Genomic DNA, 20,237 nt, shown 5'->3' on the forward strand with positions numbered 1-20,237 from the left:
ACTATGGCTCAATTATTGGACTGTGAGGACATTGGCCAAATGCCTGACCGTGCCCAACCCCCTTAACTGACTGGGGCAGTAACCTCTAACTGTTTGAAGTCCCCCTTGACACTACAAAAGGGCTGCTCCATTTTGATTTTCAGACCTGGCCATACAGCAACATGTCTGCCTTCTTGGCTGCACAATGCTCTGAAATGTGCCAAGCTGCCCCTCTCCTCATGCATGAGGGTCACAGCCTCTGAGTAAGTGCAAACTGAGTGAGATACGTGAAATAAATGTCCCCCACCTGTGTGTGAAGCGACCTGACAGCAGCATGTAATTCATAGGTGTCACCTAACCTCCAAAGTGAAGTCCTGAAGTGGTGTGTGTGTGAGTCAGTTTGATGACTATGTGGTGAAGGTGGTGACTTGCTGATGTTGAGTAGTGTGGTCAAAATGCAGAGAAGAGTGTGCCCATGAGGCATGCAGGGATCTCGTGAATGAAGGCCTCGAAGAAACATACAAGGAGTTACTGCCAACTCTGACTTTTGTGCTGTGAATTGGCTGCATCTCTTTGGAGAGGAGAGAATTGGAATTTGCACAGAAGTGAGGTGAGTTTAGCCAATGATGAGATGATGATGCATGGAAATAAGGTTGGTGCCACTTATTAGCCATTTAACCTTAAGGGTAATATTGGAAATTTTTTTCTCAACATTGAGACTCTGATATTTTCATTTTTGCCATACTTTCTACATTTCTTCCCGTTGCTTACACTGTTTAAGGGACAGAAAATCCTGCCCTATAACTTATTTTTTATAATGACACCAGCTCAACATTGCTTGTTTCCATGGCATAGAACTGACAACCCCCTCACATGGGTCTTGATTTGGTCCAATTTTCAGTCCCTTCACCCACAAATATGATATTCACCTCAGGCGATGCAAGCAAGGCCTAGGGTTCCACTTCTAGATGACAAGACAATAGTGACGTGACGGGGAAATTGTCATGGTGCTGCTGACCAATCTGCTCTCACACTGGTGACACTGGAATGTCTACAGCGAGTTGCCTTACAACAGTGTTGTTTAAATGCTGCAAACTGAGCACCTACTGGGTTAGTTCAGCTGCAAGTGCAGAGAGAAAGAGCAGGCATCATTTTGCTGCTGTGTAAGGGCAACAGCAAAAGCCAACAACAAGAACAATTCCTACTGAGAAGGGAAAAGCAGCTGCAACTATAGAGCACAATAAAAAAAAGACTCAACAACACAAATACAAAAACATTTTTTTTTATTCTGATTGCCGAATTATTTAAGGCAAGTATAAAAAATGAAAGCATTCAATATACACTTTACATAAAATAAACTAGATTACAGCATAAAACAAGTAACCAGGCAACTGCGCAAGTTCTTCCTAAATCTGGATAATTGTAAACATTTAAAACTGCTGAACTAGTTCAAGTAATAAACAATCACAGATGTCTTCTTGTATGGGCGGGTGGAAGAGATTATGTAGGCTATGGGGTAATCAGCCATTCAATATCATAAAGACATTTTATATTCACAGATGCTCATTATTTTCCATTTCAAACCTGTACATTATATACACTCACACACACGCGCGCGCACACACAATCACAATGGGCATTCTTATAACCCTCAGAGCCCTCTGCATGTAAAACCTTCACAATAAACAACAATGCAGTGGACATGTGAATACAGTTAGCACACAGACGCATTTAAATAGTGTCTAAGTGTTTTCAAGGGGTCACCAAGTACACGTAAACACTGTACCAAAGTGTTACTGTCACAATTAGCCTCTCTGAGGGTCTAAATGCCACAACCAGTTCAAAGGAACACCTACCCAGAACAGTATGCTCTACAAAACCAAGCAATTGTCATCTTTTTTGTTGCTAACATTTTCAGGAAACCGTAAAGTACAGTGACAACTGCCAACAATAACTGACCCTGCATTTGTGAGCCTGGTTACCAATACAAAAAAAAACCAAAAAGAATATATTTAAACAAAAGTTTAATTACAGCAACATTTGTAACTCAGTTATAAAATTTGCAATTTACAAATATGAAATGACTGGTTTCGCCTGACATCAAGGCATTTGAAATCAACACCATGGAACTGATGTCTGTATAAACCTTTTCTTCATGTGATCCAGTCACATGACTATGATTCAATATACACTCATGATGCCATCATTCCCTGCAGGAAAAAACAAAACAAGATGTCAGAATGGGATAGGTGAGCCTGTTAATTCAGTAAGTAATAAATCTACACAAAGTATGAGAATTCTAGGTCGCAATTTGATTTCAAGCCACTAGCTATTCTTGACCAAAGCAGCCACAGAGGTGCCACATTCAGCTTCACTATTCCTGGGTTAAGAAGGAAAGAGTCACCCAGGAATGCTGGTTCTGAGTGAACAACGTGTGGACATTGCATGAGGTCAGGGTTAGGTTCAGCTTTGGTTTAGTTGCCCTATCCATGTTCACAAGTGAATAATGGCCACTTGGCCAGGATAGTGGAGGGCTCTTTCAGGTCAAGGAACCATACTTCAGCAAAGATCTGGTGTCATAAAATAAAATCAAGAACTGCAGCTGCTGGAAATCTGAGCCAAAAAACAAAAGTTGCTGGAGGAACTCAGCCGGCCTGGCAGCATCTGTGGAGAGAAAGCCGAGTTAATGTTTTGGGTCCTGTGACCCTTCATCAGACCCCGTTCTCCAGCAATTTCTGTTTTTGTTTAGGATTTGATGTCCACGTGTTAAAGAAAGACATGAAGGGGTAAGAACATTGATAAAGGAGTTCTTAAAGTGTAAGGTGCTTCTTGCAGTATCAAGTTTGAGAATATTTAAGTAAAATCCTTTTTCTTGTGGAAGAATCAATTTACATAATAGAAGCTAAATACCTATTTCTCCTTCCTTAACTTTGTTGAAAACTTGTACTCAGACACAGTTCCAAGGAAACTGGCCCCTCTCTCTGATATCCTAATAACTGATTGTTTTTCACTTATGAACATCTGAAGATGAAGTGAAATCAGAAAGCACAATTCTACCTCAATCAACGTGCATCGATCCACATTTTCCAGGAATGGTCTTTGTGGGTTAAACAGGATTTGGGTGACATCTTTCCCTTCACAAGTCACGGACGTTTAGCTCAAGTGGAGCACACTCATGACCCCATGGCCTACTTGACGTGGAATTATTTTACTCTAAGTAGCTGAGTGCCAAAATATGTGTGCATTTGAGCAACAATGAAATAATACTCCATTAAACTTTCAGTCTTCCACTGACCTCTCATGTAGTTATTATGAAATTAGATAGAACCAGCCCACGAACCTGTCAAAAGGAACTGCACTGGAAAGGGTATGCTCAAGACACATTGGTCCTTGGATCCTGTTTAAATTCATGTTAAACAAGTGAGTCTGGTTTTAAATTATAGATACATGGGGTTGGTAGTGCCAGGCAATTGAGAGGAATGAGGAGGAGATAAAACTGTTATGTTGAGAAAGAAAGAGCCATCAAGAATGATTTAGCCTGGAGTCAGTGACGTTTTGAGACAGCCCCACTTCCCTGGATCCTATCTACGGAAGTGTAGAAAACTTAGAGTAAGGTCAACATTTCTTTCCTTGGGGTTTTTCTTGTTGTTGGCCACCCTCAGTCCCTTTGAGGAATGTTGATTAGGTCACGAGTAAATATGATATCCTTAAGGAGGCCTGAAATAGTTGCTGGGCCCCGAATTAGATATTTGAATGTGCTAACACGTGTTTCAAGTGCAGGGCCCTGTGCCCACAAACTTCAGCTGACAGCTGTCTGGAAGGCGATGGGAGGACATGGACAACTGACACCGATATCTGCTGCATCAAGACGCTTCTACACCGTCATTTCACGTGCAAAGACTTCTTTTTTAAAAATATACGCCTCACCTTCTCTGAGCAGGGAAAATGGCGGATGCAGAAGCCTGCGCGGCCACCTGCTGACCGGCAACGATGGCAGCCGATGCCAGCCCTAAAGGAGTTAATGCAAGCAGAGCCAACATTTAGAGTTAGTAGAACATGTAGCAAACACATACCAAATAATGCAGCTGGAACTGACAAGACCTGTAACATTGAAAACAAAAAAAATGCCGTCTGACTGATGATTTACTAGACTAAACCACTACTTTTAATTACACTATCTGAATGCTAAGAAGCATGGCAGCTCTGAGCTTGTGTTCTCTGAGAGACACATTTCTCACTTTTCCAGCACAGAAATACCGTGAGGGCACATTTGTTGTTGGCAAATGAGGCTTCAAATCAGCCACATGCATTGGGAGAATATACCTTCAACAAGCATGCTTCAGATTGTGATGTTACACCGGTACCAAGTTACATTGTTGCTCTTTTCTCATGGATTATCACATCAATTTCTCCCCCACATCTCAACCCTGGAACAGGGTGACTCCTTTCTGGAGTACTTTATCATTTTTACTGGTTCGATTCTTTGTACCATGCCACTATTATTAGCTTAGGCAGTGAAAGTCAGCAACCCATTTAGTTGCAGAAGATATCCAGGTCACATTCCAGTTTGCTCTTCAGCAAGCGTGTCTTATTTGAGCATGGGTTGCATTTTGAGGATAGGGTTGAATTTTCTCGATATAAGCCAGGGGACTTGAGTCTAATTGTGGCATGCGAACTGTTACATTGGCCACGTACTGCTAACTCAGCACGGATGAGGAATCAAACCTGGGCCAACATCCATGTGGCTCAGCTACGAGGTGCAGAAGTGTTCTAAATAGACAGCGAGAATGACACCTTTTGAATTAATTTGAAGTCACAGCTGAATCTAAAGTAGAGCAAGACTTTATTTTAAAAGTCATAGTTCGGCTCACCTGAAATTTAAACCATTGAATATCCCAGAGATAAAATACCAATATGCAATTTGGATGTTTGCTAAGAGCTGTAGGACACAATGCCCTTCCCCTCCTTTGTGCCTCAGAATAAAAGGACAACTGAGATCAGAAACTTGGTGCATTTAGGGACCAAATTTAGGGATTTAATTGTTGGAAGAGTAGATGTTAATGATATTTTTTATTATCATTGTAACTGAAAAACCAATAGGGGATCAATACAAAATGGACAGTGAAAAACGCAACAATAAAAATGCTTCAGCCATTATGACGAAATAGTAAACTTCAACAAAATGAAAAAAAAAATGGCTCAGTCAGATTGGTACCTTGATATGGGTCATATTGGCCTGGTATTAGAGGGTAACCCATTCCAACATGCGTGTGGTGATGGGTGTGCACATGCCGCTGTGCAAAAGGTGAATGGCGTTCTCTCTCTCGCTCAGCTTCTCTTTCACGTTCAGGTGCAGCTTTTTCGGCAGGCTACAGAAGAAAAAAATTGCAACGTTTCACAAACAAAAACAGTTCTGCAGAGTCAGGCTAATTACAATATAAATTACCATCTCCGACTCATCGCACCAAATATTTAGCTTGTACATATTAATTAAGTCTCACAACTTAACATTCTGCACGCATGCCAATAAAGCAAGAACAAACTTGAAAGGGAACCAGAAAACCATTTTTTCTCTCTTACTAACATCATAAAAAATAAAGGGAGGCATCCATCTATGATTTACTGTGATTTACTGAGTAAAGGTAGGTAAAAGATCCTGATATTTCAAAATCTCTTAACAAGGCTAAAACCTGAAACAGCAATGTCTCCAGGAAAACCGATCAATCTGGAGCTCAGTTATATGCCAATATGGACATTTCTTCAAGGTTTGAAAATATACTCATCGACTTGCAGTGGCCAAAAGTTGTGGCTTTAGAAAATATTCCCAAAACAAATTAAAGACATGAAGATCAACCAATTTATCGTGACTGTTTGATCATAGATCATAGAATCCCTACAGAGTGGAAACAAGCTCTTTGGCCCAACAAGTTCACACCGACCCTTAGACCCACCCAGACCCATTCCCCATAACCCACCTAATCTACACACCCCTAAAAACTATGGGCAATTTAGCATGGCCAATCCACCTACCCTGCACATCTTTGGACTGTGGGAGGAAACCAGAGCATGCAGACACAGGGAGAATGCGCAAACTCTACACAGACAGTCACCCGAGGGTGGAATCGAACGCAGGTCCCTGGCATTGTGAGGCAGCAGTGCTAACCACTGAGCACCGTGCCACCCATGACAAATTGACACCCTGAAAGTTTGACACTTTATTTCACATGCTCTCCTTGGATATATTTATCTTCATGTTCTTACAAAATGTGGTACATCAAGCAGGACATGTTGTCAAAGAAAATCATAAATGACTAGTTTTATATCCAAGTTTATTGCACCACAGAATTTTTAAATGGTGCCCTGTGCATATTGCCAAGCTTGAACAATTTTGACAGACTTTCGGTCACCCTACTCACCCCAGGAGACTTGGTGCGATACTGATTGGCATGCTGCTGAAGCAGGTCGAGAGCCTTGGATTCAGCTGCTGGTTTAGTGTTTACATTGGGGCTTGTGCTTGATTTCTCCGTTTCCTCTCGGCTGGACATCTTCCCATAGACAGGGTAGTGAAAGCCGGGAGAGAGGTATGCCCCTGTGGATTGATACACAAAATAGTTCAAGTCCTTCTTAAGTTTCAAAGAGCCTCCTGTTTTGAATGTTAGCAGAATCAAGATTTCATGCCACAAATCATGTTTGCGAGCGTATGACACAGAGGCAGAATTCAACATTCAGCCCCTGAGTCAGCTCCAGTATGCACTGAAATCATGGCTGATCCAGCAGGGTCTGGCAGCATCTGTGGAGACAGAAACAGAGTTAACCCTGAGTCTATTATGACTATAAAGTTTCAAAACTTTAACTCCGTTTCTCTCTCCACAGATGCTGCTGGACCTGCTAGTTTCTCAAGGCTCTGTGCTGAGTTTCTCTTTTCAGATTTTCACACACGCGACAAACACACACGACACACACACGCATACATGCAGATGACAAACACACACACACACCAAACACACACACAACACACGACAAACACACACACAACACATGACAAACACACATGACAAACACACGACAAACACACACAACACCAAACACACAACAAACACACACACAACACACACACGACAAACACACACACACCAAACACACAACAAACACACACACACACATGACAAACACACACGACAAACACTCACACACACAACACACCCACACCAAACACACACACAATACACACGATAAACACACACACAATACACACGACAAACATACACACTTCAAACACACACACACACACGACACACACACACACATATGACAAACACACACACTCACACTAGAGTGACCTACCTGGGTAGCTATGCATTAGCACCGGAGACACTGCTCGATAAGCTGGGTCATACATTTGTGAATAAGGATTATAAGCATGCAGGTATTGAATGTAAGATTGATGCTGATTCATTGGTGATGAGACAGCAACACGAGCTCCTCGAGACTCCTTTGCAATGACAGGAGTCTTACGATCATCAGTTTTATTTTTATGTTCCTCCAGTGAGAGAGACTGCGATTCAGCCCGTTTGGCATCTTTTGGCTCCTCTTTTATGTTAGTTACTCCCGTAGGAATATTAGATACATTTCCCTCTTTGCTGGATGCCTTAATTGGACTGTCTTCTTTCTGCTTTTTCTCTCGTTCAAAATCATCCATTTTTTGCTGTTCCATGTACTTTGGCTGGTAAACATAATGGTGCCATGCCCGGGTATCTGGTTCCTGTGTATAATCATAGAACATGTCACCTAGATTTCACATTCCATCACCTCGCTAAACTTGTGCTGTAAAACTCTTGTGATATTACCTCACACACACATGCACTTTTATATATTAAACTGACCTTTTGATATAACTCCAGCATCTGCAGTTCCTACTATCTCTGTTTTGATATAACTGTCTTGCAATTATGCCATGTTCACTTTCATTGCTAAATATATAGCAATCAAGCTTTATCCATTGTGCATAAAGGACTCTGCACTTCATAGGAATTACCTGGGATGTACTTAAAACTAATCGCTCAAAGCTCTCCATGAAGAATGGAATCTAAGAAATGTTTTTCTAATTATATTTCTTTCTTCTATGCAGATTAGAATCAAGGAGAGTCCAATTACAGTCATAATAACTAGCTCCTCTGCTCAACGAATACTTAAAGGTCCTTGGGTACAATTTAATATGAACAACCTATAAACTTTCTGCAGATATCTTGAAACACATGACACTAAAGTGCAACTGAAAGATTTGGACATGTTCTTTAACACCGAAAGGGTGGTTCAATCTTTATCAGTAATCAATTCAAAGCAAAGGTTGGTTTACACTCGAAAATGAATGGCAGGGTATAACCAGTATGCTTTAAACATGGAACAAATTAATTTGTCACTCATAATAACAACAAATTGACTATCGAGGAAGATTTATCGCAAATCAACTTGCTGATTCATTCTAGGATACAGTGGAGGAAAACAGGCTGGATATCTCACTGAGTTTGTTCCACCGTTCAAAGCGATCATGGCTAATCTCATTCCATATACCCATTTATCCATATCACTAAACATAACAAAAACCTATCAGTTAGTAATTAGCATTTTTCGAAGAGAATCTGTGTAGAACTGTTAGCCACCTTAGATGCAAAAGAATTTCTTCACCCAGAGGGTAAAGAGTGTCTGGAATTTTCTACCCTGGACAGTTGTTGAAGCTAGATCACCAAAAATATTTAAAGAGAAACTGAGATTTTTTTAAATATTAAGAAGTTGAGGCCTGGGACAAGTCAGCCACAGTTTTATAGGATGTGGGGCAGGCTTGAGGGGATGAATGGCCTCCTCCTGCTCTTATATCTTGTGCTCATATGTTCACTCCTGAAAGATCTGGCTAACCTTTACATGATGTCCTCCAGTCTTAGACCCTCGTAACCAATGGAAATACTTTCAATCTATCCCATTTGTTCCCCTTAGTATCTTGAATACTTGGTGAAATCATGACTTAACGTTCTCATAATGCTCACTTACAGGCCTCATCTCACTATTGCTGGTAGTCACCCAGTAGCAGAAGGGGACTCACCACAGGAGAAGACTGAGCAGGATTCGGGAGCTGGACTGTCGTTCAAAGACACTCAAAGGCCTGATTAAAAGGCCTAGCCTTGGGGAGAGAGGGACTGCTGAGAGCCAGCCCTCCATCCTGGCAGCCAAGCCCTATTCCCCAACAATCCTGACCCTGTGATGCCTTTCCTGCCATCACTCCTCTGTAGCTTTGGTCCCTCACTTATTGTGGGTGACTGCATTACTGGCAGTAGCCAACTCCCCATAGTGTGCTGCTGATCACTGAAGATTAACTGACTGGGTGGGCCTTCTACTTCTGGATCTTTGCTCCTGGGAAAGGACCTCTGCAGCCAGTTAAGTGCCTGACTGGGCCTTCCCACCAACTACATTAAATCCTGCCCTGAGGAAAGGTACAAGACTGTTCACAATATTTCAGGTTTGGTCAAATCCAGGATTGCAAAGCTGTGGCATAAACTTCACCCCTTTTTTTTTAGTCTCTCTAGATATATAGACCATCATTCCGTTAACCTTTATGATTCCATTAATGTTCCGAATCTTAATGAACTACATACATGGATCCCAATGTCCCTTTGAACCTTGACTGTTTCCAGCTTTCCACACTCTGTTCAATCTTCCGGTGTGGAAGACCCCATATTTGTTGATATGGAAATCCATTTGCTACACCTCTGCCCGTTCAATTTATTGGTATCTCTTATTGATATCTCTGCTTCTAACACCATGGTTACAACATCACCTATCTCTCTGTCATTGGAAAGTTTGAATATCTCACTCAGTACTTAGCTAACTTAGGTTACAGGAGACTAACTTGCAAACTCTCTACATTAACATTGCTGAAACTGGTTTCTTTACTTCAAGTGCAGGATTCTGATCCCACAAAAACATCAAATATTAACAGCCTTTAATGCTGATGGTTTAGTCCACAGCTTGGAAGTATTGGAGATTAGCACCAAATTATTTTCAGGTATTAGTCACAGAGTCATAGAGAAGTACAGCACGAAAACAGACCCTTCGATCCAACTCATCCACGCTGACCAGATATCCTTAATTAATCCAGTCCCATTTGCCAGCATTTGACCTATAACTATCTAAATCCTTCCTATTCATACGTCCATCCAGATGCTTTTTAAATGTTGTAATTATCCCAGCCTCCAACATTTGTTGGCAGCTCACTCCATACTCACACCACCCTCTGCCTGAAAAAGCTGACCCTAAGGTACCTTTTAAATCTTTCTCCTCTCATCTTAAACCTATGCACTCTAGGTTTGGACTCCCCCACTCCAGGGAAGAGAGCTTGGCTATTCACCCTATCCATGCCCCTCATCATTTTATAAACCCCTATACGGTCGTCCGTCAGCCTCTGACCCTCCAGGGAAAACAGCCCCAGTCAATTCAGCCTCTCCCTATAACTCAAACTCTCCAGCCCTGGCAACATTCTTGTAAATCTTTTCTGAACCTTATAAAGTTTCACAACACCCTTCCTGTAGCAGGGAGACTAGAATTGGACACAGTATTCCAAAAGCGATCTAACCAATATCCTGTACAGCCGCAATGTGACCTCCCAATTCCTATACTCAATGCACTGACCAATAAGGGCAAGCGTACCAAATGCCTTCTTCACTATCACTATCTACCTGCAACTCCACTTTCAAGGAACTGTGAACCTGCACTCCTGAAAATAATTTGATGCTCGTCTCCCTGCTGTGGACTAAACCGTCAGCATTAAAGGCTGTTAATATTTGATGTTTTTGTGGGATCAGAATTCTGCACTTGACGTAAAGAAACCAGTTTCAGCAATGTTAATGTAGAGAATTTGCAAGCTAGTCTCCTGTAACCTAAATTACCTAAGTACTGAGTGAGATATTCAAACTTTCCAATGACAGAGAGATAGGTGATGTTGTAACCATGGTGTTAGAAGTAGACGGGAGATATCAAAGCTTTGTTCAGCAGTACTCCCCAGGACCTTACTATTAAATGTATAAGTATAGCCCTGATTTGCCAAAAAAGATGCTTTTTGAGCAGAGGGTGCAGTACAGCAACCAGGGGTTTTCCCTATTGCGAGATGTGCTGATCCCAATAGTAGTAGCTCCATCACTATCAAAGGTAAACTGAGTTAACAGCACAAAACAGGGTTTAAAATTGTAAGTTATTTCTTTCCCCTTATCCCACCATTGGAGCCAAAGGTTTCAGACTTCTTCATCCTAAGCTGCTGTGAATTCCCTCCTTAAACTCCTCCCATTTCTTCACATAACTATCCACATTTATAAACTGTTGTTGCAAACTTTTAAGCCTGGCATTGTGGTGTGGCATCAGTTCCTTCGCCTACTTTCTCTTATTGCACTGTAAAGTGTTGTGGATCAATTCCATGTTAAAAGGATTTTACAAACATTATAAAATGTACAGCAAACTTTTTATTAACTGGCACCACGGGACCAAGAACGTGCCAGTTGGTCACATATTCTGGTTGATCAAGAGGTCCACATAATCAATATAAAACCACACATTAAATAATAGAAACATAAAGCAGGGGCTTTACACATCACTGTTATACTTTACTTACAGCATATGTCACTTAACTAAAACTTAGCAGCAGACAGCCTTTTACTCGCACCTGAATTGACTACTCAGACATCATGATAATACAGTAAACTTCTGATATTTGAGGTATCTCATTTTTGCCGGCTTATCAACAGTGCGGTTCATAAGGTGTCGGTTAAAACAAAGTTTGCTGTAATATTATTCACCCTGACCTCAATTTCATTAGCCACTGGCAAGCAACAAAAACTCAAGTTTTACCTGTTTAAAGCGGATGGTGGGGTCCACTCCTGTCTGCTTCATAGAGTCCATCACAGATTTCATTTCCACCGCCTCCTTGATGAGCTGGTGATTCTCCATTTGCTTGGCTTTAAACCCATCAATTGTCAGTTGTTGCTGCTGCACAGACTGAACGTGTGATTTCCCAAGCTCATCTGCTTTGCTAGTGATACCAGGTTTTGAGGAATCTGACAGCAAGAAGGAATCCTTAGCTTTTGCGCTACTTTTGTTTGGCTCGGGGGTAGAAGGGGCTTTTGAGATTGTAGCAGTCGGAATATTTTTCTGTTTTAATTCGTCTTTTCCCAGATCCTTCTGCTGCCCTTCACCTTTTCTTTCATTATCTCGACTCAACTGCTGCAGTTTCTGCTCTGCAAACCGCTGCTCCTCGTAAAACTTTTCATAATGTTGCCTGTAAGAAGGATTTGTCATGATCGACTTCTGGTCAACGTAACATAAGCCATATGCATATTGTCCGTAATACAGTGACTGAGCAAGTGCTGGATGTCTCTGCGTAATAACAGATTGATGCTGAGCATGAGCATTTACTGCACTTGTGTCACTTTTTTTAACATCCAAAACTTCCACCTTATCCTTTTTCTCAGTCTCTTCATCTGCCTCTTTTTTCACTTTGGTGCTCTGGGCTGAAGAAGGATTTCCAGTCGCGGCACTACTGACCTGACTAGGGTTCATGTAATTAGGAGAATAGTAAGGTTCGTAACCATGGTAAAAAGGTGAATGAGTCTCTTTACTTTGTGCTGGCTGAGAAGAGGCTGAGGAATGAGTTTTTACAATAGTCTCCTTGGAGGAAATTGTATCTGCGGGGGAATTAGTCTTTGACCTTGCGCCCTCTGACCTGCTGTCAGAGCCACCATCATCAGCAGCGTCAGAAATGTCCGAGTAAGCCGGGCTGTTTGTTTTGGTAGTGGTCCCATCGCCACCATTTTGTGTTAAAACATGCAGTGGTGTCATGGGAGATTGTCCATTAACCAGACTGCTGCAGTCCAGCCTACAGGCACTCCCAATAGAAGGGCTGGGTGCATTGTCTGTGAATGTGTAAACCTTATCAGCTTCGGCTTTTATGCTGGCCATTCTGCTCTCCTGAGAGTCACATAAACCATTCACAAGCACTTCATTTTTATTGAGATGCTCTTTTAAAAAATGTGCAGTCAGCTCTTTCGCGGAAGCCTTTAAATCCTCAGGTTTCCCGAGCTTAGAGTCCATCTTGGGGCTTACTGTCTCTTTGCCTTCTTTGTCTTTCAGCTTTCGCTTCTCTTTCTTCTTTTTATCCTTGAGGGAGGACAGAGCTGGGTTTACCGCGCTAGGCTCTCCCATAATTGTAGGCTTTGGTTGAATAGGTTTCAGTGGTGGGCTCTTTGGTGTTGCCTGGACAACTGTCGTAGTCAGAGAGGGTAGCCCTGGTATTGTTCCTGCAGTGGTGGTTGTGAATGTGGCTGTGGGAATAGCGATCAACTGTGGTGGGGGAGGGGCAGGGGCAATCGGTCTTGTTGTTTTAGGCTTTGATAACGTTTTATCCACTTTTCCATTGTTGCTCTTCTTTCCCTTTTCTTTGTCACCCACGTTTTTCTTGTCTATCACCCCTTCCACTTCAAGTTTGGGCATTTCTGAAGCAGACCCACCGTCAGGAACTGAGCAACTCTCCAAAGCTGCAGTCATATTAGAAATCACAGGAAGATTATTGAGGTCATTGTTGAGACCTTTCCTTTTACTAGCATTCTTCCCAGATTTAGAGTTGACTATTGGGCTCTGAGCAGCATTAGCCAAGTCTTTACGGACCTTTGGTGTCCCTGGGGTGCTAGTGATAGGTGACGGAGGAGCTTTCATCGGATCGTAACTTAATCCACCCCCAGAAAGCAACGTGCCGTTTCCTGGCTCAGCAGGTTCAACACCAATTGCCACGTTACTCAAAGCCTCTTCACAGTCTGACATTTTGTCTTCAATGTCCGGCTCAAATTCCAATTTATTCTCAGGATCTAAATGTGCGTGAGCCTGGTGGTATCGCAAACCATTAATGTGCTTGTATTTCTTACTACAGTTTGGATGGGGACAGTCAATTAACACTGGAGAAGAGCAACCTTGATCCACAAAAGCAGTTTCGGGCTTCCCCTGTGGCGTGGTCGGAGTGCTTCTTGAATTTGTGCGGACCCGCTTCCCGGACTTGGTGTCCTCAGAGCTGGAGTTGAGGTCCAGGTCCATGGGCGGCTTGTTCTTCCTTTTGGTAATGGGGGAAGGGCTCGTTTTCACATCCTCCATGGTACAGTTGGGGGGTGTCCTACGTCCACTCGTGTTAAGACTTCCCCGTCGTCCTTTCCCATTCGCCCCACCTCGGTTCTTGCTCTGCATGCCCCTGGACTCGGTAAAACTGGCTTCATTCATTGGAGCATTAGCCACGGACCGCGCCCTTTTCCCTCGACCTCGGCTTGCTCGCATTTCAAAGTCACTTGTGGGTGACTCACAAAACCTGTGGAACATAAAGTACACTTCAAGTTAGCATTAGTCGGAATTGTGAACGTTTGCAGCTCAGTCAAAAGTAAATGAGGACCACTAAGAAACAGAAAAGTGACTGCTGGCTGAATTTTTTTTTATTTGTTCACGGGATGAGGGTGTAGCTAGCCTGAGCAGCATTTATTGCTGCTGCAAAATCCTGAGAAGATGGTGGCGAGCTGCCTTCTTGAACTGCTGCAGTCCACATGGTGTAGGCACACCTTCAGTGCTGTTAGGGAGCAAGTTCCAGGACTTTGATCTAGTAACTGTGAAAGAACAGTGATGCAGTTCCATATAAGGATGGTGTATGGCTTGGAGGAGAACTTGCAAGTAATGGTGTTCCCTTGTATGTGCTGCCCACGTCTTTCTAGGGTTTGTGGGTTTGGAAGGTGCTGTCTAAGGAGCTTTGGTGAGCCTTGTTGCAGTGCAAATTATAGATGGTACACACTGCTGCCACTGTGCATAGCTGGTAGTGGGAGCACACACTTAAGGTGTTCAATGGGGTGCCAATCCAGTGGCCTGCTTTGTCCTGGATGGCGTTGATCTTTTTGAGTGTTGTTGCAACTGCATTCATCCAGGTAAATGGGGAGTATTCCATCAAAGTGCTGCCTTGAAGGTGGTGCACAGGCTTTGGGGAGTCAGGAGGTGAGTTACTCAATTTACAGACTGTCCAACTTTTAACATGCTCTTGTAGTCACAGTGATTTTATGATTGGTCCAGGTCAGTCTCTGGTAAGCCACAGGATGTTGAAATTTAGAAGCTCAGAAGAGAAATGCCAGCAAGATGCCAGATATGCTTTCAGACAATAATTATATATTAGATTGCAAATGTCTTCTTTTGACCATTCATTTGCAATAATACTTTTTTTAAAATATAAGGGCTCCCTGAAGACTCACCGATTTCTATCAAATCCTGATAGGGAGATTGAGTAGTAGTGGGTTACAGTCTAGCTTTTTTAATTTGTCAACTTTGGCTAAAAAGATGAATGATTTCACTTTTGTCTGTTAAGTTCTTACATCGAATGAGTCTAGCTAATTTCAACATTGGGACTGCCTTACAATATAAACATTATTGCTATATAACTGACAGCCATACATGCTGAATTAATGGAGCTGAACCAGCTAAGGAAGAGACTGAACCTTGGATTAATTGTAGACAAATAACAATACAAATAGAACTTTTTTTATTCATTCATGGGATGAGGACGTCACTGGTCAGGTCTGCATTTATTGCCCATCCCTAATTGCCCAGAGGGCAGTTAAGAATCAATCACATTGCTGTGGGTCTGCAGTCACATGTAGGCCAGACCAGGTAAGGATGGCAGTTTCCTTCCCTAAAGGACATTAGTGAACCAGATAGGTTTTTCCATTGTCATCATGAGACTCTTAATTCTGTTCTCTTTTCAGCTGAATTAAAATTCCACCATCTGTTGTGGTGGGATTTGAACCCAGGTTCCCAGAACATTACCTAGGTCTCTGGATTAACAGGCTAGCGATAATACCACTAGGCCATTGCCTCCCCCTAAGAATGTTTAGCCATATGTCCAAAATTGGTAAAGGTATGATTCTGAGGCTGTTATGCTAAACTTTACATTATCATGGTCAGATTGTGCCCTGAATGTGGCACCCAGATTTGTCATTAATTGAGGAATTACAAAGCCAGTTCCAAAGGACAAAGCATGTGGAAAACTTAGAAAAGCTTGAATTCAACCTTCAATTGAAACACACAAGGCTATTTAAATTTCGAAGTTGATGAAAAAGGTAAGCCCTGAACACAACTGAAAGTAAAAAAAAAAAACAAAATTGCAGAGCAGGGAGACAAAAGCACAAACGAAGAAAATGCAAGTTCAAAATTGATATCTGGAAGCATTTCTCAGTCCAAAGATCTCCGAAGTAGGGCAGTAAGGTCAAACCCTGGGCATCACTCAAAAAGCCATTAAAGCAGAGTGATAGGGTGGTTTCAGGTGTTAATTGAATATCAATTGGGTGTTAATTGTATTCAAGTGAGAGACATTAATTGGAAACACTCCTGTGTTTTTATATATGAAAGACAAGATGAAAGACAAATGCACAAGACGAAATATGTGTTCCTGTGTTCATTTACAGGATTTTATTAAAAGATGAGACACCAATGCCCTATTTTTCACAAACTGTTTATTCGACTTCTAACAAGAGTTTTCCATGTAAGAACAAGCTAGACGGGTTGAATGGTCTCTTTTATCTCCAGAATACATGCTCGGAATGAATTTTTAATCAATCCGTTCGAAAATGTTGTGAGACACTTCCAGCAGACGTTGGACTTGAACCTTTTGGCCCACGACCACGATGCCTTCACATGCTTGGTGTCATACTTTATTACAGAAACAAAAGCTACAACCCAACTAGGAGTAAGGGACACATTTTTATTTCATTTAGTAAATTAGAACTAATTGGGGCAGAAGGCCCAGGTTCATTCCCGAACAGGTTGATTAAAATAACTGCATTGACACTGATAAAACTCTTCAAAGTTGGGGCAATTTCAGGCTGTGTCATTTAGAAGTCTAAAATCCTTCTCCAATTATCTCGATTTGCATTAGGATTTCAAATACCTTGAAAGCAGGCTTACCGTGGGGGTGCCCAGTCATGTTTAGTGCAGTCCAGAAGTGTCCCGACATATGTTTTATTTCGCCAGGTCACATTTACCACTAGAACACCTGCAGGAGATGAGAAAGTGAAAAGTTTTTTAAAAAAATCCAACATCTTTATAATGGAAGTCCATTTTACCTTTTTCAGTCATGCACTTAAGGCACATTTGTTTTCTATGGCTGTGGTTTTGCATTCTTCCTCTTTCTGGCTTTGCTGACCTCAAGTCAAGACCGACAGGAAATTGTTTTTTTTAGTGTGTAATCGAGATATGGCTGACAGAAGGAAATGGTTCTCGCCACGTCCTGCTGTAAAACGGCAACACTCACCTCTTAATTTTTGCTGTTATTACACGTAATTGCTTTTGCTTGGCAAGCTGCCAGCACACACTGAGTCATTCTGCAGAACTAAAAAGCTGTCTGACCATAAGCAATCTGTGAACTTTTGCTTTTTGGTGCTGGGTGAATAAAGAGATGAAGTGGGCAGTGTTCGGAGAAAAAGGGGTTATGAAGACATAACCTTTCCCCAACAGAAAGATGTACATCAGTCAATCAGACACCTCCCCAAAGATTTCATTCACATTTCCTTCCTTCACCATCTGAATGTTTGCCAGAAAAAACATTATTTTTCTTCTCAAACAAAATCAATGCAAATAACTCAGTTGCAAAATGATTTAAAATTGTCTTCTGCACAAATTGCAACTATCCACTACTCAATGCAAAATCAATCTCGGTTCAAATTATGAATTTAATATTGAATGCTGTGAGCACTATTATACAGAATTCTGGGAGAGTAATTAAATGGCACCCAACATAAGGTCCATCACTGGAATTATTTTTCTATTAATTAGATTTCCTTCATTGCCTAAACGACATGCAATGTTGGTTTGCTGGTGATTAAATTTACATAAATCCTATGTCCTCCTCCTGCCATTTTTAATTGTGGTGTGTAATACAATCGTCATCAAGTAGTAACATTGACTGTGGGTTTTTATTTATCTACTCGATTAGAACTACACATCATCATTTCATATGATTTATTTCTCAAAACTCTGTGGGTTTCTCCTCTCATGAACAAATGTAGAGAGATGAAGCTCTTCAAAACCAAATGGGAAAAAAGTCAAGGACCAAATGATTTCTCACCAGTTTTTTCTTATCTGCACATGTACAGGATACATTTTTAAAAAAATCTCAGCATTGACAACACATTTCTCCTTATACAGTATGGAAATGTAAACTAATTCATATTTCACTCCTACTGTAAGGTTTTACCTTTTTTTCAGATTCAATTACAAACAGATATTTTAAATTTTATCTTAAAAGTCTGTATTTTGTTAGGAGCAGACGTCAAAACTAGACTCTGTATACCTTTATAACCTTCAGTTATCAAGAGTTTAATCGTACTGAATAAAACCACAAAACATCTATCTTACACTGCAGTCACATGGAAAGAAACAGCCTTCCCCAGCTCGGTCTCCAAGGGCCTGTAAACAGAACAATCCTGCAATTTAATTCCCCAAAGAACTGACAAAATGCTACTGTGGGGGGAGAGCCTAAACATACCATTATTCTTATCTCCATGTGACTCTAGCACATTTAACTAGGTGAGAAAACAGGTCTACTATACACTGTCCTACAGCAAAACAATAATGTGACTGTAGTCGACTTTTCTACAACTCTCCCTCCCCAAACAAAAAAGAACTCCCATCTGAAAAATTCTGTGAAATAAGGGCATTCTCAAACAGCCCGGCCTTTTTTTTCTCCCCTCTTTTCACAATACTAGCTATGGTATCGCAGAACTCTCAGCTGCATTAAATTCTTGAACATGTCAACAGTATTTACAACACTAATGCATTTGTATCGCCAGAGGGTTTTTGTTTTGTCTCTCTCCCTGGACCCATCCCAGGGATTGCTAGTTCCAGTCACAACTGACTGCAGCAGTGCAGCTGTGGCAACAGAGGGAGGGGTGGGGGATGGAAAAAAAAACAGAATACAAACGTATAATTAAAATCCCCACCCCCTCAAAAAAGCTTCAGAATTTTGAAGAGAAAGGGACAAGCAAGTCCTTTCAGAGCTGCCGCAATAAAATCGTGAAAGACGAAAGACCAGTGAAGACACTTAACATTTGTCTGCAGTGAAAGCCTTTGTTTAAGCATTTCCCTTCAGGGTTTCATGTTGCCAACCCAAAGGTGCCACTTCATTGGCTTGCTCCTGTTGCGAGTGCTGCAAGCTGATTGGTTCCTCCTCAGCTTTGCAGCAGAGAACACAAAGAGAGAAGCTTTAGTAAAGAGATGGGTGCTTTGGAGAAAACACTGCAGCACCATAATCTAAACAATACTGTTTCCAGGGTTTCAAAATCAAACCCAAATGGGAACCTGCAAAGAAATATTTTTCCTTCCGAAAACTGACAATGCTCATCTCTGACCTTTAAAGGCTGCCCTGTCACTTTTGGAATCACGTCAAACATGAATATAATGGCTGATAGTTCAATCGACCAATGAAGGCAAAAGAAAATCAGATTGATCAATTGGAGCTTGCTGCCAAAACTCATGCATCAAATTAACCTTTCCTCACATGGATGCGGCTAATGATAAATCAACACTCCACAAACCAGCACCTTATCCAAATCGAAGATTTTCCACAGAAACCAGCAGGCCTGTAGCTTATTGTTGGAGGAGCTGTGCCAGCTCTGGAATTCCAAATATCCTCACGTAAACAGCCTCTGACCTTCTCTTTTTAACTGCTAGGTTACTGAAGCATACCGCATGCCGCCATGCCTTTTTAACCACAGGGCTCATAAAAAATTACACTGTTAAATTACATCCATGAGCACCGTACACTGAGGCCCTGTCAGAGCTCCACTCAACACTTTCAATCTGTTCACTATGACAAATTTAGCAGTGGAGTGCAGTAAAGAATCCTTTCGTAGCTCACAGACCAAACAACTGTAAATGCCTTTCAGTATTTAGATAATGTCAAGACAAATAAAGCCTTATGGAAAAATGCAGACTGCCAAGCCTGTTTGGTTTTCAAAAGGATAAATAAGAACTGGCTACAAAAAAAACATGTTTTTCTTCACTGACAGACTGCACAAGGTGAGGAGAGTTTACAGTGTTTTCATGTGTGGAAACAAAGCACCAATTTCACTGACATCAAAGTTACTTCGAGAAACAAGTGTTCTGGCTGCAGGTTCTGTGCACTGGATGAACAATGGGCCTGTGTCCCATTG

At 41.6% G+C, this 20,237-nt stretch overlaps 1 protein-coding gene across 1 annotated transcript; it reads right to left on the minus strand.

Annotated features, from left to right (window-relative positions):
- Positions 1-1,245: 1,245 nt before the first annotated feature.
- On the minus strand, positions 1,246-17,152 carry LOC109929536 (zinc finger protein 608). Its single transcript, XM_048595285.1, has 7 exons — positions 16,993-17,152; positions 11,869-14,365; positions 7,324-7,741; positions 6,396-6,568; positions 5,195-5,348; positions 3,907-3,988; positions 1,246-2,189 (listed from the first exon to the last, which is right to left on the minus strand). Exons 1-7 carry the CDS (start codon positions 17,124-17,126, stop codon positions 2,183-2,185), a joined length of 3,465 nt encoding a protein of 1,154 aa, XP_048451242.1. The 5' UTR covers positions 17,127-17,152; the 3' UTR covers positions 1,246-2,182.
- Between the last annotated feature and the right edge of the window lie 3,085 nt (positions 17,153-20,237).

Source organism: Rhincodon typus, chromosome 3 (assembly GCF_021869965.1).
Source record: "Rhincodon typus isolate 14 chromosome 3, sRhiTyp1.1, whole genome shotgun sequence".
Classification (NCBI taxonomy): domain Eukaryota; kingdom Metazoa; phylum Chordata; class Chondrichthyes; order Orectolobiformes; family Rhincodontidae; genus Rhincodon; species Rhincodon typus.